Source organism: Nerophis lumbriciformis, linkage group LG25 (assembly GCF_033978685.3).
Source record: "Nerophis lumbriciformis linkage group LG25, RoL_Nlum_v2.1, whole genome shotgun sequence".
Classification (NCBI taxonomy): domain Eukaryota; kingdom Metazoa; phylum Chordata; class Actinopteri; order Syngnathiformes; family Syngnathidae; genus Nerophis; species Nerophis lumbriciformis.
This window is the reverse complement of record NC_084572.2, coordinates 34,260,012-34,284,302: the sequence shown is the minus strand read 5'-3', so window position 1 is coordinate 34,284,302 and position 24,291 is coordinate 34,260,012. Positions and strand designations below refer to the sequence as shown.

The window sequence follows — 24,291 nt, the reverse complement described above, 5'->3', positions numbered from 1 at the left end:
GATTAATATGCTCCGATTTTCAACCTTATAGTTATAATAAGGGCGTGCCATGATGGTACAGCATTTGGTGCCATCTACAATATGTATTAACAGCGTGCCAGCTCAACCCCTTGTTATGCAGTATGCATCTTCTGCTTGCACACGTACGTGACAGCAAGGCATACTTGTTCAACAGCCACAAAGGTTACACTGACGGTGACCATATAAAACAACTTTAACACTCTTACTAATAATGCGCCACACTTTTCCGGGCTACATTACTACATTATACACCCCTGCTACCACCAAACCCCGCCCCCACCCCAACCCTGCTCCCTCACACATCAACCCCTCCCCTCTGTGCGTCGGTTGAGGTGGGCGGGGTTTGGTAGCGGGGGTGTATAATGTAGCCCGGAAGAGTTAGGGCTGCATGGGATTCTGGGTATTTGTCCTGTTGTGTTTATGTTGTGTTACGGTGCAGATGTTCTCCTGAAATGTGTTTGTCATTCTTGTTTGGTGTGGGTTCACAGTGTGGCGCATTATTAGTAAGAGTCTTAAAGTTTTTTGTTTTTTTTATACCGCCACCGTCAGTGTAACCTGTGGGGTTGTTGATCAAGTATGCCTCGCTGTCACCTACATGAGCAAGCGGAAGCCCCATACAGCGTGTGGTTGATAAGGCACGCTGGTTGTAGTGGGTGCTATATGTTGTACCATCACGGCACGCACGACGCTGACAAGCGCCATTCATAAAAAACCTGCGTGCCGCACCAGCATCAAATTCCATATTAAGGTATGGGCAGCGTGTCTAAGACCCCTGGTTTATACATAGCACAAAGCAAAAAAAAAAACTTCTTATGCAATGTTATTTCATTTTAAATTTTCTAAATATTTTTGTGGCTCCCATTGTTATCTTTAATTTGTGAAACTGATCAAAATGGCTCTTTGACTGGTAAAGGTTGCCGACCCCTGGCATATACCGTATTTTTCGGACTATAAGTCGCAGTTTTTTTTTCATAGTTTGGCCGCGGGTGCGACTTATACTCAGGAGCGACTTATGTGTGAAATTATCAACACATTACGGTAAAATATCAAATAATATTATTTAGCTCATTCATTTCATGGGATTTAGCGATTAGGAGTGACAGATTGTTTGGTAAACGTATAGCATGTTCTATATGTTATAGTTATTTGAATGACTCTTACCATAATATGTTACGTTAAAGGGGAACATTATCACAATTTCGGAATGGTTAAAACCATTAAAAATTAGTTCCCAGTGGCTTATTTTTTCAAAATTTTACCCATCACGCAATATTCCTAAAAAAAGCTTCAAAGTGCATGATTTTAACCATCGTTATATACACCCGTCCATTTTCCTGTGACGTCACATAGTGAAGCCAACACAAACAAACATGGCGGAAAGAACAGCAAGCTATAACGACATTAGCTCGGATTCAGACTCGGATTTCAGCGGCTTAAGCGATTCAACAGATTACGAATGTATTGAAACGGATGGTTGTAGTGTGGAGGCAGGTAGCGAAATTGAAGAAGAAACTGAAGCCATTGAGCCATATCGGTTTGAACCGTATGCAAGCGAAACCGACGAAAACGACACGACAGCCAGCGACACGGGAGAAAGCGAGGACGAATTCGGCGATCGCCTTCTAACCAACGATTGGTATGTGTTTGTTTGGCATTAAAGGAAGCTAACAACTATGAACTAGGTTTACAGCATATGAAATACATTTGGCAACAACATGCACTTTGAGAGTGCAGACAGCCCAGTTTTCATCAATTAATATATTCTGTAGACATACCCTCATCCGCTCTCTTTTCCTGAAAGCTGATCTGTCCAGTTTTGGAGTTGATGTCAACAGGCCAGGGAAGCTAGGGTCGATAGCTCGCTCGTCTGCGGGAACAAACTGCCGCCATTGCTTGCCGTGCTACCGAGGTCCTTTGTCCCTGAATTGCTCACACACTCCGGCAGATTCAATGGGGGTCTGGCGGCAGATTTCTTTGACTTTATCGTTGGAAATGCATCTGCTTTGAGTGTCGCAGGATATCCACACATTCTTGCCATCTCTGTCGTAGCATAGCTTTCGTCGGTAAAGTGTGCGGAACAAACGTCCAATTTCTTGCCACTTTGGCATCTTTGGGCCACTGGTGCAACTTGAATCCGTCCCTGTTCGTGTTGTTACACCCTCCGACAACACACCGACGAGGCATGATGTCTCCAAGGTACGGAAAACAGTCGAAAAAACGGAAAATAACAGAGCTGATTTGACTCGGTGTTTGAGAAAATGGCGGATTGCTTCCCGATGTGACGCCACGTTGTGACGTCATCGCTCCGAAAGCGAATAATAGAAAGGCGTTTAATTCGCCAAAATTCACCCATTTAGAGTTCGGAAATCGGTTAAAAAAATATATGGTCTTTTTTTCTGCAACATCAAGGTATATATTGACGCTTACATAGGTCTGGTGATAATGTTCCCCTTTAACATACCAGGCACGTTCTCAGTTAGTTATTTATGCCTCATATAACGTACACTTATTCAGCCTGTTGTTCACTATTCTTTATTTATATTAAATTGCCTTTCAAATGTCTATTCTTGGTGTTGGCTTTTATCAAATAAATTTCCCCAAAAAATGCGACTTATACTCCAGTGCGACTTATATATGTTTTTTTCCTTCTTTATTATGCATTTTCGGCCGGTGCGACTTATACTCCGAAAAATACGGTAGATCATATTTATTCAGGTTTAATTTCGTTTTTTCCCCAGGGTATACAGCTATGCTGGCAAGGCTGCCCGGCTGTTCCCGATCATCATCTCCTCACGTCGACGTCCATCTCTCGCTCCTGCCGCCAGACTCGCAGCACGTCAGTGGCGTGCAGCCTCCGTCAGCACAGGGCTGAGATCCATGGAGCAATCAGACAAGGGCATCCAGGACCCGGAGGTTCTCGTCGCCAAGTCAACGCTTGACTCGTCTTCTCCTGGCGCGCCGCCCGAGACGCAGGAGTCGTCGTCTCCGGTGGGGCTCCTACCCGGCGAGACGGTGGTGAGCGAGGGCAAGGCGGCCATCTTGTTTCCCAGTGCCAACGAGGTGTTTTACAACCCCGTCCAGGAGTTTAATAGAGATTTAACGTGAGTACAAGAAGTACCTTTTTCGTCCTCTGCACGCTGGTATTGTGGAGCACCACTTGTTCCCCCTCCTCCCAGATGTGCCGTGATCACAGAGTTCGCCAGAGATGTGCTGGCTCGGCGCGGCGTCAAAGTGCATCTGCCTGGCGAGAAGGAGCGCGTGCTGGTGTCGCTGTCGGACGACGCGAACGAGGCGGACGCGCAGAGCGAGACGAAGAACGGAGAAGAAATGATCACGGCGATACCCGGGGAGAAATGCGAGGTCAGTCAAAGCTGTCGAAATGTGTTGGTAATACCGGGTATTGAATCCCGATCGATACCTTTTTGTTGCACGCAACGTCAGTTACGGTCGCAGACTAAACAGCGACTCATGTAAACAATCAGTCAGGCAGCATTCAGGGCGGACTCAGCCAAAGTCCCTCGAGGAAATGTTGCCATTTTTAACAGCAACAAAGCAAATATGCTCGGTAGAAAACGCTCAAACATAAAGTAAGGCTTCATACTCCTAAATCAATCAATCAATCAATCAATGTTTAGTTGTATAGGCCTAAATCAAGTGTCTCAAAGGGCTGCACAAGCCGCAACGACATCCGTGGTACAGAGCCCACATAAGGGCAAGGAAAAACTCACAACCCAGTGGCGACGTCGATGTGAATGACTATGAGAAACCTTGGAGAGGACCGCATATGTGGGTGACCCCCCCCTCTAGGGGACACTGGATGCAATGGACGTCGAGTGGGTCTGACATAATATTGTGAAAGTCTAGTCCATAGTGGATCTAACATAATAGTGAGAGTCCAGTCCATAGTGGATCTAACATAATAGTGAGAGTCCAGTCCATAGTGGATCTAACATAATAGTGAGAGTCCAGTCCATAGTGGGTCTGACATAATAGTGAGAGTCCAGTCCATAGTGGATCTAACATAATAGTGAGAGTCCAGTCCATAGTGGATCTAACATAATAGTGAGAGTCCAGTCCATAGTGGATCTAACATAATAGTGAGAGTCCAGTCCATAGTGGGTCTGACATAATAGTGAGAGTCCAGTCCATAGTGGATCTAACATAATAGTGAGAGTCCAGTCCATAGTGGATCTAACATAATAGTGAGAGTCCAGTCCATAGTGGATCTAACATAGTAGTGCCATCTAAAGTCTTGGAAGTGCAACTGCATTGCAAATGAGACCCAAAAGTGTTAATAAAACAAGGTATATACCAGGGGTCGGCAACCTTTACCAGTCAAAGAGCCATTTTGACCAGTTTCACAAATTAAAGTAAACAATGGGAGCCACAAAAATCTTTTGAAATTTAACATGAACTAACACTGTTTAGGAAGTTTTTTTTTTTGCTTTGTGCTATGTATAAACTAAGGGTCTAAGACACGCGGCCCACACATTAATATGAAAATACGAATTTCAGGGCAACTATTTTCTCGTAAGTGCCATGATGGTGCAGCATTTAGCGCTCACTACAACCACCGTGCCAGCCCAGCCACACGTTGTTTGGAGCTTCTGCTTGCACACGTAAGTGACAGCAAGGCATACTTGGTCAACAACCACACAGGTTACACTGACGGTGGCGGTATAAAAAACTTCAACACTTTTACTAATAATGCGCCACACTGTGAACCCACACCAAACAAGAATGACAAACACATTTCGGGAGAACATCTGCACCTTAACACAACATAAACACAACAGAACAAATACCCAGAATCCCATGCAGCCCTAACTCTTCTGGGCTACATTATACACCCCCGCTACCAAACCCCGCCCACCTGACGCACAGAGAGGGGGGGGTGGTTGATGTGTGAGGGAGCAGGGTTGGGGTGGGGGCGGGGTTTGGTGGTAGCAGGGGTGTATAATGTAGCCCGGAAGAGTCAGGGCTGCATGGGATTCTGGGTGTTTGTTCTGTTGTGTTTATGTTGTGTTAAGGTGCAGATGTTCTCCCGAAATGTGTTTGTCATTCTTGTTTGGTTTTGGTTCAAAGTGTGGCGCATTATTAGTAAGAGTGTTAAAGTTGTTTTATATGGCCACCGTCAGTGTAACGTGTGTGGCTGTTGACCAAGTATGCCTTGCTGTCACGTACGTGTGCTAGCAGAAAATTCATATAACATAAGGCTGGGCTGGAACGCTGACAGTGCAGATTGTAGAGGGTGCTAAATGCTGTACCGTCACGGCACGCCCTTATTATGCCCTTATTATTATTGCAAGGGTGAAAATCGGAGAATATTAGTAACGGGAGGTTTCTGGAGAGGCACTGAAATCCGTAAGTCTCCCGGGAAAATCAGGGGGCCGGCAAGTATGCAGCTGAGCCGCATCAGAGTGATCAAAGAGCCGCATGCGGCTCCGCAGCCGCGGGTTGCCGACCCCTGGTATATACCAACTGGGCAGCACAGTTATGATAGTCAGCTCATTTTGAAATGTTACATTGAAAATACAATTATTTTTATCGAACAGTTAACAATAATACCCAACACAAATGTACCGAAAATTGTTAGGGTTGAGTAGCACCCGGGAATCGGTACCGTTTTGTTTCAAATGTGAACGATAACCATCCCTGATCATGAAAGTAAAGATGTGATTGATCAAGTGTGTAATGTTTTGTCGTCAGCGAGGGCTTCGTGTGTTGGAGGGCTTGGCGGCGTCCGGTCTGCGTTCGGTACGCTTCGCCCTGGAAGTGCCGGGCCTTCGAAGCGTCACCGCTAACGACTTCTCTAAAAAAGCTGCTGCCCTGATCGCCAGGAACGCTGAGTACAACAAAGTCAGCGAGCTCCTTCAAGCCAGCTGCAAGGACGCCAGGTACTTTTTTCTTTTACACGTCAGTCATCTTTAATACAACACAATATTGGATGAGTTTTGTCTAAGCATGTTTCAAAATAGGGTTTTTTCGGTTTGGTAATGATTTTCCATAAAACTGTAATGGTGCCAAGTAGACGTCAGAACTTGAAAACCCTCTTTCGTTGTTAAAGTCTCCTGTTTGGGAGCACTTAAACCATGTAAGTGGATAAAATGAATTGTTGGTAGAGATGTGGAACGAATACTACCGTATTTTTCGAACTATAAGTCGCTCCGGAGTATAAGTCGCACCGGCCGTAAATGCACAATAAAGAAGGGAAAAACATATATAAGTCGCACTAGAGTATAAGTCGCATTTTTGGGGGAAATTTATTTGATAAAAGCCAACACCATGAATAGACATTTGAAAGGCAATTTAATATAAATAAAGAATAGTGAACAACAGGCTGAATAAGTGTACGTTATATGAGGCATAAATAACCAACTGGTATGTTAACGTAGCATATTATGGTAAGAGTCATTCAAATAACTATAACATATAGAACTTGCTATACGTTTACCAAACAATCTGTCACTCCTAATCGCTAAATCCCATGAAATCTTATACGTCTAGTCCAGGGGTCGGCAACCCAAAATGTTGAAAGAGCCATATTGGACCAAAACTACAAAAACAAATCTGTCTGGAGCCGCAAAAAAATTAAAAGCCATATTACATACAGATAGTGTGTCATGAGATATAAATAGAATTAAGATGACTTAAAGGAAACTAAATGACCTCAAATATAGCTACAAATGAGGCATAATGATGCAATATGTACATATAGCTAGCCTAAATAGCATGTTAGCATCGATTAGCTTGCAGTGACCAAATATGTCCGATTAGCACTCCACACAAGTCAATAACATCAACAAAACTCACCTTTGTGCATTCATGCACAACGTTAAGTTTGGTGGACAAAATGAGACAGAAAAAGAAGTGGCATAAAATACGTCCTAGAACGTCGGAGAAAGTTATACATGTAAACAAACTAAGGTGAGTTCAAGGACCGCCAAAATTAGTAGGACAAAACGGCGCTCGCCAAATACTCGAATCAGTGAAGCTGACAGTGTGCTTTATAACAATTAGGGAGGTTTGTGTCATGTTTGTCCTCCTACAGAAACCATATTAAAACAAAAAATATATTTTTTTCCTCTCATCTTTTTCCTTTTTTCATACATTTTTTAAAAAGCTCCAGAGAGCCACTAGGGCGGCGCTAAAGAGCCGCATGCGGCTCTAGAGCCGCGGGTTGCCGACCTCTGGTCTAGTCTCTTACGTGAATGAGCTAAATAATATTATTTGATATTTTACGCTAATGTGTTAATAATTTCACACATAAGTCGCTCCTGAGTATAAGTCGCACCCCTGGCCAAACTATGAAAAAAACTGCGACTTATAGTCCGAAAAATACGGTACAAGATTATTACTACTGCACTGCACTGCAACCCATAAGGAGCTTTACTCAAACAACAAAAATTGTTCAAACTCTGACTGTAGACCAGGAGTAAATGGGTTATACTTGTATAGCGCTTTTCTACCTTCAAGGTACCCAAAGTGCTTTGACACTATTTCCACATTCACCCATTCACACACACATTCACACACTGGTGGTAGGTTCTGCCATGCAAGACCCTAAGCACGACCCATCAAGAGCAAGGGTGAAGTGTCTTGCTCAAAGACACAACGGACGTGACGTGGTTGGTAGAAGGTGGGGATCGAACCAGGAACCCTCAGGTTTCTGGTACGGCCACTCTCCCAACTGCGCCACGCCGTCGCTGAGTGTCCAAAGTGCGTGAAGTGAATTATATTTATATAGCGCTTATCTCGAGTGACTCAAAACGGTTTACATAGTGAAACCCAATATCTAAGTTACATTTAAACCAGCGTCACGTAGGCTTTTGAACTTGGCGCCTATAACAATCCGGATGATTTGTTTCCTCTTTGTTCCGGAGGACACAACGTCCGCAGTTTCCAAAAACAATTTGAAATGTGGACTCATCAGACCACAGAACACTTTTCCACTTTGCATCAGTCCATCTTAGATGAGCATGGGCCCAGCGAAGCCTGCAGCGTTTCTGGGTGTTGTTGATAAAAGGCTTTCACTTTGCATAGTAGAGTTTTAACTTGCACTTACAGATGTAGTGACCGACTAGTTACTGACAGTGATTTTCTGAAGTGTTCCTGAGCCCATGTGGTGATATCCTTTACACACTGATGTCACTTTTTGATGCTTGTACCGCCTGAGAGATCGAAGGTCACGGGCTTAGCCACTTACGTGCAGCGATTTCTCCAGATTCTTTGAACCTTTTGATGATATTATGGACCGTAGATGGTGAAATCCCTAAAATCTTTGCAATAGATTGAATGTTGTTCTTAAACTGTTGGACAATTTGCTCACGCATTTGTTGACAAAGTGGTGACCCTCGCCCCATCCTTGTTTGTGAATGACTGAGCATTTCATAGAATCTGCTTTTATACCCAATCATGGCACCCACCTGTTCACCTGTGGGATGTTCAAAATAAGTGTTTGATGAGCAATCCTCAACTTTCTCAGTCTTTTTTGCCACTTGTGCCAGCTTTTTTGAAACATGCTGCAGGCATCAAATTCCAAATGAGCTAATATTTGCAACAAATAACAACGTTTTCCAGTTAGAACGTTAAGTATCTTGTCTTTGCAGTCCATTCAATTGAATATAAGTTGAAAAGGATTTGCAAATCATTGTATTCTGTTTTTATTTACGATTTACACAACGTGACAACTTCACTGCTTTTGTGTTTTGTATATATAAATGTGTACCGTATTTTTCGGACTATAAGTCGGTTTTTTTCATAGTTTGGCCGGGCTCCAGTGCGATTTATATATGTTTTTTTCCTTCTTTATTATGCATTTTCAGCAGGTGCGACTTATACTCCGGTGCGACTTATACTCCGAAAAATACGGTATATATATATATATATATATATATATATATATATATATATATATATATATATATATAATTTTCCCATGCGACAGTATGGACTAAAAATCACGCAAGATGTTTATGTAATTGAAAAAATAGTACTGTTAAAAGTCGTTTTTGCAATATAGTTTTATTAAAATAACAAAAAAACAAATCTGTTTACATGAAAAGCATGCATTTGTATTCAGGGCTTTTTATTCTTTAATAGATGGTGTACCGTTACCCCCCTAAAAGTTTCCTTACACTGAATGTTCCACCTGTTTCCTGCAGCCTGCTCATGTACGAGATGCGAGGCAAGAAGGACGGCTATGATGTCATCGATCTGGATCCCTACGGTAGCCCCGCCCCCTTTCTGGATGCCGCCGTGCAGGCAGTCAATGAGGGCGGTGAGTACTTTTGTCACGTGTCAGTCGTAATTGGCCCAATTTCATTTGATTTCTCTCACGCCTCTTCAGGCCTTCTGTGTATCACGTGCACCGACATGGCGGTGTTGGCGGGGAGCAGCGGCGAGACCTGCTACAGCAAATATGGCTCCATGTCCATCAAAGCCAAATACTGTCACGAGCTGGTGAGTGTACCAAAATACACCAGTAATGGCGTCAACCAACACACTTTAAAAAGGCCCGGGTTCATTTTTGCCACATCCCTCACTTAAAAGCGTGAGTGAACAATGCGTGAAGATTGCACTACTGACCTGAAAAGACCTGTTAAGTCCTAAAGAGAAAGAGATGATACCTTATTATCTGCTCACAGATGCTACCTGGTGGTTGTTTGGGCACACTGCAGGATTCTCACAGGAATGAGGCAAAAAAAACTAACCCAGACCCACTGTAAAGCTCGTTTAGGTTCTTTCCTGAACAACATGGCGGAGAGTTTGTTCATTCTGCATCTTCTACAATCCCTGCAGGCTCTCCGCATCATCCTGCACAGTTTGGACCAGAGGGCCAACGTGTACCAGCGATACATTCAGCCCCTGCTGTCCGTCAGCGTGGACTTCTACATCCGTGTCTTTGTGCGCGTCTTCACAGGACAAGCCACCGTCAAAAACTCAGCCAGGTAATTTATGCTGTACAAACATGGTTTTTTTATCTGCTTTATTTCAGTGAATGATCACTGGAAGTGGAATTGAGCGTATTCGGAGAGACCGACATGTAACGTCAAGTTCTCGTCCGTCATGTTGCAGCAAACAGGCTCTGGTCTACAACTGTGTGGGCTGCGGTTCTTTCCACTTGCAAAGGATGGGTAGGAGAACAAGCCATGGAAAACAGTAAGAAAACTTGAACCACTAGACCGTATCGTCCTACATGTCCTCTTAAAACCAGAGGCTGGAATCCCCATACCACTTTTTCGATACCAATATTGGTACTGGTACCTTACGTCATTACTTTTACTAGTGACGAGCAGTGTTGGGTTAGTTACTGCAAACCAGTAACTAGTTACAGTTATTTTATTTCAAAAGTAACTCAGTTACTTACACCAAAAAGCAATGTGTTACTATGAAAAGTATCTATTTAGTTACTTTTGTTTTTTTTTTTAATTTAAGGCTCCCATTAATGCCCTTGTAGCCTTCATTTCAGTACTGTTATTGCACTGGAGAATAATATAATATGTTGATCAACTTGACATGCATTTGCATCACTGAACTCTGCTAAGCAATGTGGTCTACATACAACACACAAAGACAAAGATATGTTTCAAAGGGCCAATTTATTTGGGGCCAGAACAAATCGACGAAACTATTTTAAATAGCTGCAACATAACATACATAAGTAACAAACCGCATAATAACAACATGTCACAACATAGCTGTAAACCTGGCTTCACCAAAGGAAGGCACACATGACATGATTATATGTCATGTCACTATATACAGCACACATACTGCTATACACACGCCTAACCAGGCCTTTTTTTCTCTCAAGGAATTGTGAAATAAAATCATGTCTTCAGGACATCAACACTGTACTGAAGCCCAGAACACACTCAGATCTTCTCAGTTTCTAGCCGATATTATATAAAAAATAACGCAGTAACGCATCATGTAGTAATGGTAACTGAGTTACTGAATATAAAAAATAACGTGTTAGACTACTAGTTACCGCTGAAAATAACGGCGTTACAGTAACGCGTTAGTCCCAACACTGGTGACGAGTAATCTAATTAAAGGGGAACATTATCACAATTTCAGAAGGGTTAAAACCTTTAAAAATCAGTTCCCAGTGGCTTATTTTATTTTTCTAAGTTTTTTCAAAATTTTAACCATCACGCAATATCCCTAAAAAAAGCTTCAAAGTGCCTGTTTTTAACCATCGTTATAAACACCCGTCCATTTTCCTGTGACGTCACATAGTGATGCCAATACAAACAAACAGCAAGGTATAGCCACATTAGCTCGGATTCAGACTCGGATTTCAGCGGCTTAAGCGATTCAACAGATTACGCATGTATTGAAACGGATGGTTGTAGTGTGGAGGCAGGTAGCGAAAACGAAATTGAAGAAGAAACTGAAGCTTTTGAGCCATATCGGTTTGAACCGTATGCAAGCGAAAACGACACGACAGCCAGCGACACGGGAGAAAGCGAGGACGAATTCGGCGATCGCCTTCTAACCAACGATTGAGTAGGTTAAAGGAAACTAACAACTATGAACTAGGTTTACAGCATATTAAATACATTTGGCAACAACATGCACTTTGAGAGTGCAGACAGCCCAGTTTTCATCAATTAATATATTCTGTAGACATACCCTCATCCGCTCTCTTTTCCTGAAAGCTGATCTGTCCAGTCCAGTTGGAAATGCATCTGCTTTGAGTGTCGCAGGATATCCACACATTCTTGCCGTCTCTGTCGTAGCATAGCTTTAGTCGGTAAAGTGTGCGGAACAAACGTCCAATTTCTTGCCACTTTCGCATCTTTGGGCCACTGGTGCAACTTGAATCCGTCCCTGTTTGTGTTGTTACACCCTCCGACAACACACCGACGAGGCATGATGGAAAACAGTCGAAAAAACGGAAAATAACAGAGCTGATTTGACTCGGTGTTTGAGAAAATGGCGGATTGCTTCCCGATGTGACGCCACGTTGTGACGTCATCGCTCCGAGAGCGAATGTTAGAAAGGCGTTTAATTCGCCAAAATTCACCCATTTAGAGTTCGGAAATCGGTTAAAAAAATATATGGTCTTTTTTCTGCAACATCAAGGTATATATTGACGCTTACATAGGTCTGGTGATAATGTTCCCCTTTAATTGTATGAATGCCCAATTCTACACCCAAAAAACATCTATTTATTATTATTATTATTATTTCGCCGCAAAAGTTTGCCAGTTTTCATTCGATCGAAACTGTTCAAGTATCAAAACGTTACCCAGAATTCCCGGGACATTTTTCCCATTGAAAATGAATGGGCCAGTTTTGTAACTTGCACAATTCCCGCATTTCTCGACAAATTGTAACCGTTCCACCATCCACACATTCATGTCACCTTGGATAAGCAAACTGTGACGCAGAGTCGTTATAATAATTTAAATACACATTTTTTTAGTGTTGGATCGGCCCCTCCCTGGTTCAGTCCATCATAATTGTAGTAATGTTTATTTGTCTCATGTTGCTGACTGCCGTGAGTGTGATTATTGATTTCAGAATGAAATATTCTGCTGCAAATGGGCCGCCTGTGGGACCATCATGTGAACACTGTGGGCAGAGACATCAGGTGAGTCATGTGACAACAATGGCGGCTCAATAAAGCCCAGAATATGACTTGTTAATGTAACCTATACTGTGTGTGTGTGTGTGTGTGTGTGTGTGTGTGTGTGTGTGTGTGTGTGTGTGTGTGTTCCTAGCTGGGGGGTCCAATCTGGGCGGAACCTATTCACGACCAGGCCTTTGTCCAGAAGGTGTTGACAGCAGTGTCAGGAAACCCGTGTCGTTTTGGCACGTCCAAGCGCATTGAGGGGATGCTGAGCATGGTGACCGAGGTAAAACTTTTATTTGAACACTTTGATGCCAACTTCCTGTTTGGGGTAACTGTGCTTCTCTTCTGGCATACAGGAGCTGCAGGACGTGCCGCTTTATTACACCGTGGACAGTTTGAGCAGCACCATACACTGCAATACACCACCTCTGCTCAAGTTTAGGTACACTCTCTCTCTCACTTTCACTCATTCTCAATCTCACTCACTCACTCACTCACGTGCTCTAATTCTCACTCACTCACGCTCTTTCACTCATCCACTCATTCACTCTCACTCATTCACCTACTCACTCTCACTCACTCACACAATCTCTCTTTCCCACTCACTCATTCAGACAATCTCAATCACGCGCTCACAAAATATCTGTCTCTCACTCACTCATCTACACACTCCACTCACACAATCTCTCTTTCTCAGTCACCCACTCTCTCTCACTCACTAATTCACAAGATCCCACTCACTCAATCACGCACTCACAGAATCTCTCTCACTCACCAATCACTCACTCACTCTCTCACTCACTCACTCACTCACTCACTCACTGACTCACTCGCTCATCTACTCATTCACACGATTTCACTCACCTACTCAATCTCTCTTTCTCACTCACCCACTCACTGATTCACGCGATCTCACTCACTCACTCACTCACTCACTCACTCACTCACTCACACAATCATGCACTCACAAAATCTCACTCACCCACTCACTCACTCACATACTGTCATTCTCACTCACTTACTCACTCACCCACTCATTCACTCTCACTCATTCACCTACTCAATCTCTCACTCACTCACACAATCTCTCTCTCCCACTCACTTATTCAGACGATCTCAATCACGCGCTCATACAATCTCTGTCTCTCACTCACTCACTCATCTACTCACACACTCATTCACACAATTTCACTCACTCACACAATCTCTCTTTCTCACTCACCCACTCATCTACTCACTCACTCATTCACACGATTTCACTCACCTACTCAATCTCTCTTTCTCACTCACCCACTCACTGATTCACGCGATCTCACTCACTCACTCACTCACTCACTCACTCACACAATCATGCACTCACAAAATCTCACTCACCCACTCACTCACATACTGTCATTCTCACTCACTTACTCACTCACCCACTCATTCACTCTCACTCATTCACCTACTCAATCTCTCACTCACTCACACAATCTCTCTCTCCCACTCACTTATTCAGACGATCTCAATCACGCGCTCATACAATCTCTGTCTCTCACTCACTCACTCACTCACTCATTCACAAGATACCACTCACTCAATCACGCACTCACAGAATCTCTCTCTCTCACCAATCACTCTCTCACTCACTCACTCATCTACTCACTCACTCATTCCCACTATTTCACTCACCTACTCAATCTCTCTTTCTCACTCACCCACTCACTCATTCACGCGATCTCACTCACACAATCATGCACTCACAAAATCTCTCTCACCCACTCACTGTCTCTCTCACTTACCGTATTTTCCGCACTATAAGGCGCACCTAAAAACCACAAATGTTCTCAAAAGCTGACAGTGCGCCTTATAACCCGGTGCGCTTTATATATGGATAAATATTAAGATTCATTTTCATAAAGTTTCGGTCTCGTAACTACGGTAAACAGCCGCCATCTTTTTTCCCGGTAGAACAGGAAGCGCTTCTTCTTCTACGCAAGCAACCGCCAAGGTAAGCACCCGCCCCCATAGAACAGGAAGCGCTTCTTCTTCTACTGTAAGCAACCACCCACCCGCGTAGAAGAAGAAAAAGCGCGCGGATATTACCGTACGTTTCATTTCCTTTGTGTGTTTACATCTGTAAAGACCACAAAATGGCTCCTACTAAACGACAGGGATCCGGTTCATGAAAAGACGCAATCTCTCCATCCGCACACGGATTACTATTTCACAGCAACTGATATTCCTGTGAACCGCACTGTGGATACAACGGGAGCACGTACGGTGAATATTCGCACCACAGGGAATGAGAAGTCATCCTTCACTGTGGTTCTAGCTTGCCATGCTAATGGCCAGAAACTTCCACCCATGGTGATATTCAAAAGGAAGACCTTGCCAAAAGAGACCTTTCCAGCCGGCGTCATCATAAAAGCTAACTCGAAGGGATGGATGAAGAAAAGATGAGCGAGTGGTTAAGGTAAGTTTAAGTTTACGCGAAGAGGCCGGGTGGCTTTTTTCACGCAGCTTCGTCCATGTTGATATACGATTCCATGCGCGCCCACATCACGCTGGTTTTAATATATTATTAAAGTTTGACTGACCTATTTGACTGTTTTTTTGACATTCCTTTAGCGCAGTTAGATGCGGCTTACAACACGGGGCGGCTTATAGGTGGACAAAGTTTTGAAATATGCCGTTCATTGAAGGCGCGGCTTATAACCCAGGGCGCCTTATGGTGCGGAAAATACGGTACTCATTCACATGATCTCTCTCATTCACTTACTTACTCACACGATCTCTCACTCACTCACTTACTCACTGATTTATTCACATAATCGCTCTCTCACTCACTCACACAATCTCTCACTCACCCAATTACTCTTTCTCTTACTCACTCTTCACATGATCTCTCTCACTCATTCAACTACTCACTCTCTCACACAATCTCTCTCCCATTCACTCACCTACTCACTCATTCACACGATTTTACTCACTCACTCACTCACTCACACACACAATTTCTCTCACAATCTCTCACCCACTCACTCAAGCTCTCTCTCCCACTCACTCATTCAGACGATCTCAATCACACGCTCACAAAATCTCTGTCTCTCACTCACTCATCTACTCACTCGCTCATTCACACGATTTCACTCACTCACACAATCTCTCTTTCTCACTCACTCACCCACTCACTCTCTCTCACTTACTAATTCACAAGATCCCACTCACTCAATCACGCACTCACAGAATATCTCTCTCTCTCTCTCTCTCTCTCTCTCTCTCTCTCTCTCTCTCTCTCTCTCTCTCTCTCTCTCTCTCTCTTTCTCTCTCTCTCTCTCTCTCTCACCAATCACTCATCTACTCACACGATTTCACTCACCTACTCAATCTCTCTTTCTCACTCACCCACTCACTCATTCACGCAATCTCACTCACTGTCTCTCTCACTTACTCATTCACATGATCTCTCTCATTCACTTACTTACTCACACGATCTCTCTCTCTCACTCAATGACGCGATCTCACTCACACAATCTTTCACTCACCCAATTACTCTTTCTCTTACTCACTCTTCACATGATCTCTCTCATTCATTCACCTACTCACTCTCTCACACAATCTCACTCTCCCATTCACTCACCTACTCACTCATTCACACAATTTTACTCACTCACTCATTCACACAATCTCTCTCACTCATCCACTCACTCCCTCACCCACACTCACACAATCTCTCACCCACTCACCCAATCTCTCTCTGTCTCACTCAAAACAGAACTGATTATTTTTGTGATGACGAACTGTTGCTAGGCAGACTTCTACGGAAAATATCAGCGTTTCCAATAACTTTCATGTATTTGTGGCGGCCCGCCAGGCATAAATGTGGGCTGCTAAGAATAGAAAAAAACAGGTCCCCTAAAGGGAAACCTTTTTAAATGATAGTCAGATCCATTCTGAAGATGCCTAAGTGATTTTTAAGCTACAGTACAACACTTAGAACTTTTAGCATATCAGTATGTGGAATTAAATTATGGAATGGATTAAATAAAGAAGTTAAAAATTGTACTCATATAATCCAGTTTAAGAGGTTGTTCAAAATAATAGTGCTTACAAAGTACAAAGAAGAAGAATTATGAGAAATACTTCCAACCTTATTGAAAATAAGATATTCTTCATCTCAGTATGTTAATAATGACTGAATTAATTAATTAAATATTACAAAACTGTTGTGTATACTAATTCATAGATGTTATTTTATTATATAAAAAGGTCAGTAAATGATTCTATATATTTGTAAACGCTCTGAAGTGGGAAAGGGGTAGGATTAAATAGGCTTTGCTTCTTCCTACTCCTTTTCAGGCATGATGTAAAATGAAATGATATAAAATTGTGTGATGTATTAAGCTCTAAGTGTGTTCATGTTCGATATAAACTAAAGAAAGAAAGAAGCTTTGGCCCCTAAAACATGTTTACTGGTTAGTTTGAGTGTGAGACATTTGCACAGCAGCCCCCTCGTCGGGCTGTAGCTGGTACTGCACTCGCTGCTCTGCTCACACTTCTTCCGTGTATAGTTAATCACTTCCACCTGGTCCCCATAACATTTTCATACAGCATGATTATAAAACATTATTACCTTAAAGCAGGGGTGTCAAACTCAAATACAGAGTGGGCCAAAATGTAAAACTGAACAAAGCCGCGGGCCAAGGTTGAACAAATTAACCTTTAACGTACTCTACGAGCTATCGTCACGTCCGCTTTTCATCCATTCTAACATCATTCAGACCCAGTCACAAGATATGTGCGGCTTCTGTACGCATACTTCATCAACAGCGATACAGGTTACACTGAGGGTGCCAGTATAAAAAAACTTTAACACTGTTAGAAATATACGCCACACTGCGAATCCACACCAAACAAGAATGACAAACACGTTTCGGGAGAACATCCGCACTGTAACACAACAGAACAAATACCCAGAATCCTTTGCAGCACTAACTCTTCCGGGACGCTACAAAATACACCCCCGCTACCACCAAACCTCCCCCTCACACACACACACCTTGTAGCGTCCCGGAAGAGTTAGTGCTGCAAAGGGTTCTGGTTTGGTGTGGATTCACAGTGTGGCGTATATTTCTAACAGTGTTAAAGTTTTTTATTCGGCTACCCTCAGTGTAACCTGTATCGCTGTTGATGAAGTATGCGTTGCATTCTAATGTGTGTGTGTGTGCAGAAGCTGCACATGTTATGTGACTGGGCCAGAACTCGTTTGGCTGGCTGGCTGGCTGGCGTTTGGAAGACTCCCGGGAGGATCGGCGGGCCTGCTTTAGTGTTAATTTGATATCGCCTCAAGGGCCAAGTGAAATTTGGCCCGCGGGCCAGAGTTTGACACCTGTGCCTTAAAGTATGATTCACATTCATAATTTTCCATCCTTCTATATATGGTAGTTGGAGTTGCAGACAACTTCATTACTGCTAAATAGCAGTTTTCAGTAATGTCACAGAAGATGCAGGATTTGCTTTAAAGGGGAACATTATCACAATTTCAGAATGGTTAAAACCATTAAAAATCAGTTCCCAGTGGCTTATTATATTTTTCGAAGTTTTTTTCAAAATTTTACCCATCCCTAAAAAAAGCTTCAAAGTGCCTGATTTTAACCATCGTTATATACACCCGTCCATTTTCCTGTGACGTCACACAGTGATGCCAATACAAACAAACAGCAAGGTATAGCGACATTAGCTCGGATTCAGACTCGGATTTCAGCGGCTTAACACTGTCTGATAAGATAATTACTAACAACTATGAACTAGGTTTACAGCATATGAAATACATTTGGCAACAACATGCACTTTGAGAGTGCAGACAGCCCATTTCAGGCGCGCTAAGAACATATATGTTTCCACGATTTCAGCACTCAGGTTAACCATACCTAAATAGCTGCATTACACAAGACTACCCGAATGTACTCGAATCATTGAAAAAAATAAATGTTTTTAAGCTAAATTATTGGTAAACACAATTTATGTATAATAATTTACGTAAAACCGCGAGTAATGAATAAAGTTTTCATCAATTAATATATTCTGTAGACATACCCTCATCCGCTCTCTTTTCCTGAAAGCTGATCTGTCCAGTTTTGGAGTTGATGTCAGCAGGCCAGGGAAGCTAGGGTCGATATTCTTCTCTTGATCATCTTCGGTGGCATAAGGGACGGTGTGAGCCAAGACATCCAGGGGGTTTAGCTCGCTCGTCTGCGGGAACAAACTACCGCCATTGTTTGCCGTGCTACCGAGGTCCTTTGTCCCTGAATAGCTCACACACTCCGGCAGATTCAATGGGGGTCTGGCGGCAGATTTCTTTGACTTTATCGTTGGAAATGCATCTGCTTTGAGTGTCGCAGGATATCCACACCTTCTTGCCATCTCTGTCGTATAAGGCTGCAGCTAACGATTATTTTTCTATCGATTAATCTAGAGATTATTTTTTTCGATTAATCTATAGATTATTTTTCCTTTTACCGATTACTTTTTTTATTTAAAATGAAGATGAAAAAATAAATGTAGGCCAGTTTTTTCAAAAGGCATGGCTTTTATTTACAAAAAAAAAAAGTATGGCCACTCAGTCAACATTGACAACAACATGACAAAATATTCTGTAACAATGTAAACATTTAAAACTTTTAACATTTAACAAAATTAAAAGTAGCTTATTTGCTTTTTAATGTGCAAATATAAAAGTAAACATCCAGTGCAAATCTTAATATTCTGCAATTGTATAAGCATTTCAAAAGTAAAAGTATTGCTTATTTTGCTTTAAAATGTGCAAAAATAAAGATAAACATCCAATACAAAAAAGTGCAAAACGGAAATATTCTGTAACAACAGTGTAAACATTTCAACAAAAGTAAAAGTATTGCTTATTTGCTAAAATGTGCAAAAATAAAGATAAACATTCAATACAAAAAAGTGCAAAACTAAATATTCTGTAACAACAGTGTAAATATTTCAACAAAAGTAAAAGTATTGCTTATTTTGCTTAATAACAACAATGATAGTATGATTAAAGTGAAAGTTAATTGTTCGTTTGTACATAGTATATGTAACTGTTAATGTTGTAAAAGGTATTTGCACAACTAATTAACGTTAGCGTTTGTGACACGTCTTATGCCGTGGGGTTCTTTCAGGACCGACAGACTGAACGCCAGACGGCTTTGCCAGGTTTACAATCTTTTAATTTTACACAAAGTCTTTTCTCTTCCAACTCTTTTCTCTTTCTTTCCTCGCTTTTCAGCTCCTCTTCCTCGCTCGCTCGTCGTCCTTTGTCTCTGGTTCTCCTCCTCTCTCGCTCCACGTCAGCTTCATTCTGGCTCCTTCCAGTCTCTCTTCCCTCTCTCTCTGCTGCTCCCCTTTTCTTCAGCAAGAGGAGATTGGATGATCGTGCCCAGGTGCGCGGATCGCGCACCTGGGCACGATTGCGGCGTCGCTCCCGGCGCGCCCCGCCTCGCCGCGCCGCTCGTTCGCCGGCCCCGCCTCTCCACAGCGATAAAGAGGAGCGCGTCTTTGTAAACACTGAACAGTCACGCCAAACGCGCCTCTCAGAGCGAAACAGTGTTTTAGTTTGTGAATTTACAACGCAGATACAAATGACACATTCATGTTTTTGTGTAATGATGACAACGTATACTCACGCGGACGATTGACTAGTTGATGGTGATGGCAAGAACGCTGTCGGTTTTCTTTTCAAATGTTCGTTCATAGCCGTTGTGCTGCTATGATAGGCCATTTCCGCTCGACACAGTGTGCATACAACAACAATATTAGGCCGTTTATTTAAATACTCCCACACTTTTGATGACTTTTGGCGTGCTTTTTTCCCCTCGCTCGCACCGTCTGCTTTGCGCTCCGCCATGACAGTAGTGTGACGTGAATATGCGACGCGTCGACGCACAAAAACGGCGTCGACGTATTTACGTAACCGATGACATCGACGCGTCGTTTCAGCCTTACTGTCGTAGCATAGCTTTCGTCGGTAAAATGTGCGGAACAAACGTCCAATTTCTTGCCACTTTCACATCTTTGGGCCACTGGTGCAACTTGAATCCGTCCCTGTTCGTGTTGTTACACCCTCCGACAACACACCGACGAGGCATGATGTCTCCAAGGTACGGAAAACAGTCGAAAAAACGGAAAATAACAGAGCTGATTTGACTCGGTGTTTGAGAAAATGGCGGATTGCTTTCCGATGTGACGTCACAACGAATATTAGAAAGGCGTTTAATTCGCCAAAATTCACCCATTTAGAGTTCGGAAATCGGTTAAAAAATATATGGTCTTTTTTCTGCAACATCAAGGTGTATATTGACGCTTACATAGGTCTGGTGATAATGTTCCCCTTTAAATGGTGAAACGTCCTATAAGAGGACAGCTGTAGTGCTGTATTCTGACCATCATGTCATATTTAATTTAAACTTTTTTTTTTTTTTTTTTAAATGGTCCTCAGTAGTCACGTACAAATGTGTGTGAATTATGCAAAATGATTTAAATTTGGTCCCCATGAACCATATTAACTCTTTTTCGATTACATTACTTCATCAATGCAGAGATTTAAAGACGTGTATGAGCTAACTGGCCAGTGGACATTTTACACCTTTTTTTTTTATGCCTCCACAACCTGTAGAAAGGCTGGTCCCCACAAGTCATGATCAAACACTTGCTCCCCATTCCAAATGATAACCAGTGTGTGTGTGCGTGTGTGTGCAGGTCTGCTCTCCTGCACGCAGGCCACAAAGTTTCTCTCTCTCACGCCTGTAAAAACGCCATCAAGACGGACGCTCCGCCCGCCGCCATCTGGGATGTCATGCGCTGCTGGGTGACGCCCTTTTTGCCACTACATTAGTCTGCATTGTTTATATTTGTAACCATGTTCTACCTGCAGGAGAAGACCAACCCGGTGAAACGGGAGAAACTATCGGGGACGAGCCCCGCCTTCAAGATCCTCGCCACCGAGCCCGCGTGAGGCGCCGCCGTCCCTTCACACTCTCTCCCTCGTATCAGCCATGTTTTGGTTTTTTTAACGGCGTTTTCTCCGCACAGCTTCGAGGCGTGTTTCACCGTGCGCGACGACGCCAACCCCCAGTCTCGCCAGCGCCACCTGACTCGGTTCCAGGAGAACCCCCAAGCCTTCTGGGGACCCAAAGCCAGAGCGAAGGCCGGGTGACCGAGCCGCTGTCCTTTTTTCCACGCCACTCCGTCATGCACTGGTCTCTAAACCTGCGTCTTTCCGCCCTCTAGTGGTGGCATCGCTAACGACCTGCAGCAAAAGCAGATTAGAAACCAGAACAAGAGGAAGAACCAGATCACGGATTCTTCTCAGCTGGGGAACGTTCCCTGCAAGAAGTTCAAACAGGTCAGTTCTCCCGCGCAGCAGAGCGCGCCTTTATTTTGAAATCTACTGAAGTGTCACCAAATCAGGGGAGTCGCTCTTTAAAGAGACATGTGTTCTTTTCCATCCTTGTGGGTTTCAGGGCACGTGCACACACGGCGATAAATGTTCCTACTTGCACGACGCCGAGCACACAACCCAAGAAAACATGGAATAACTTTTTCTTTTTTTTGTATTTTAGTTGTGTTTAGCGAGCCCAATAATGACGTCATTGTGGGACGACTTTTATTTTCTTGGGTTTGTTTTTGCTTTGACTGTTCTAACGGTCCAATAAAGCCCAACATATCTCTTCAAATCCTTCCATTGTGTAATTAGTTCTTTCAAAACACTAAGCCCTCGTTATCGCAGTTAATGTATTTCGATTTATTTATAGGAATTATTCATTAAATATTTTCACAGCTACACCATAAAACACCTTCTAAATAAAATGTTTTACATTATGATAGTGCTCTAAGACAGTGGTTCTCAAATGGGGGTACTTGAAGGTATGCCAAGGGGTACTTGAGATTTTTTTTAAATATTCTAAAAATAGCAACAATTCAAAAATCCTTTATAAATATAAATAAAAACTAGGGATGTCCGATAATTGCTTTTTGCCGATATTCCGATATTGTCTAACTCTTTAATTACCGATACCGATATATGCAGTCGTGGAATTAACACATTATTATGCCTAATTTGGACAACTAGGTATGGTGAAGATAAGGTACTTTTTAGAAAAATTAATAAAATAAGATATATAAATTTAAAACATTTTCTTGAATAAAAAAGAAAGTAAAACAATATAAAAACAGTTACATAGAAACTAGTAATTAACGAAAATGAGTAAAATTAACTGTTAAAGGTTAGTACTATTAGTGGAGCAGCAGCACGCACAATCATGTGTGCTTACGGACTGTATCCCTTGCAGACTGTATTGATATATATTGATATATAATGTAAGAACCAGAATATTAATAACAGAAAGAAACAACCCTTTTGTGTGAATGAGGGAGGTTTTTGGGATGGGGGAGGGAGGTTTTTTTGGGTTGGTGCACTAATTGTAAGTGTATCTTGTGTTTTTTATGTTGATTTAATACAAATAAAAAACAAAAAACAAAACAATACCGATAATAAAAAAAACGATACCGATAATTTCCGATATTACATTTTAATTTTTTTATTTATTGGCCGATAATTTCAGCAGGCCGATATTATTGGACATCTCTTATAAAAACCTATCTTTTTTTTCCAAATAGTTCAAGAAAGACCACTACAAATGAGCAATATTTTGCACTGTTATACAATTTAATAAATCAGAAACTGATGACATAGTGCTGTATTTTACTTCTTTATCTCTTTTTTTTCAACCAAAAATGCTTTGCTCTGATTAGGGGGTACTTGAATTAAAAAAAAATTCACAGGGGGTACATCACTGAAAAAAGGTTGAGAACCACTGCTCTAAGACATGAAATAACACTCATTGTTGCTTTTAAACGACTAAAGGTGCGACTGGATACGACTGCAGCTATAGATTATTTTGGGTAATCGAGTAATCTATCAGTTTGTTCGATTAATCAAGTAGATAAAACACACTATCGCCTAATGTGTATTTTTAGGGAAAATAGTTGGGTGGCGTGATTCTTATTTGTAGCGATTCTTAATCGATTTTAAAAATCAAAATTTTCAAATAATATATATATATTTTTTATTGCTAATCTGTCCTGTCCAGCCACTAAGACAAATCATATAGTTGATGTAGATGATCATATCTGCTCTACACATTTACTTTACAAAAGAGAAGTGTTGGATACTTCTCTTGTTGACTTATTTGTATTTGACTTTATTAAAGTCATATAAACATTCATCACAGCTGTTTATCTATTTTATGGAGTAATGTCGTTAAACATACAACTGGCATTCAATGTTATTTAAAAAAAGGCTTGATTTTGAATCGAGAATCGATTCTGAATCTTTACCCCCAAGAATGGAATCAAATCGTGTGGTGCCCAAATATTCATAAATTACCTTCTGTTTACCTTCTTAGACTGTCTTTTACCTTATCTTACTTTGTATTTTCCCTTTTGTTTACCTTCATTTTAACTAACTTTACCTTTTATTTACCTTCTTTTACCATCTATTTAAAAGTTAAAGTTAAGGTACCACTGATAGTCACACACACACTAGGTGTGGTGAAATTAACCTCTGCGTTTGACCCATCCCCTTGTTCCCCCCTGGGAGGTGAGGGGAGCAGTGACCAGCAGTGGTGGCCGCGCCCGGG

General features: G+C 42.2%; 1 protein-coding gene across 1 annotated transcript in view; it reads left to right on the top strand.

Moving 5' to 3' along the window:
- The window catches only part of trmt1 (tRNA methyltransferase 1), a 24,043-nt gene extending 1,526 nt beyond the window's left edge, over positions 1-22,517 (top strand). The window contains exons 2-16 of the mRNA XM_061984246.2: positions 2,760-3,122; positions 3,198-3,381; positions 5,731-5,918; positions 9,186-9,301; positions 9,371-9,483; positions 9,823-9,971; positions 10,099-10,182; positions 12,556-12,625; positions 12,756-12,890; positions 12,964-13,049; positions 21,350-21,458; positions 21,525-21,601; positions 21,683-21,802; positions 21,881-21,995; positions 22,114-22,517. Of these exons, the coding sequence (XP_061840230.1) occupies positions 2,899-3,122; positions 3,198-3,381; positions 5,731-5,918; positions 9,186-9,301; positions 9,371-9,483; positions 9,823-9,971; positions 10,099-10,182; positions 12,556-12,625; positions 12,756-12,890; positions 12,964-13,049; positions 21,350-21,458; positions 21,525-21,601; positions 21,683-21,802; positions 21,881-21,995; positions 22,114-22,188 (1,845 nt within the window). The 5' untranslated portion in view covers positions 2,760-2,898 and the 3' untranslated portion in view covers positions 22,189-22,517. The remainder of the gene's footprint in view (positions 1-2,759; positions 3,123-3,197; positions 3,382-5,730; positions 5,919-9,185; positions 9,302-9,370; positions 9,484-9,822; positions 9,972-10,098; positions 10,183-12,555; positions 12,626-12,755; positions 12,891-12,963; positions 13,050-21,349; positions 21,459-21,524; positions 21,602-21,682; positions 21,803-21,880; positions 21,996-22,113) is intronic.
- Positions 22,518-24,291: the final 1,774 nt, after the last annotated feature.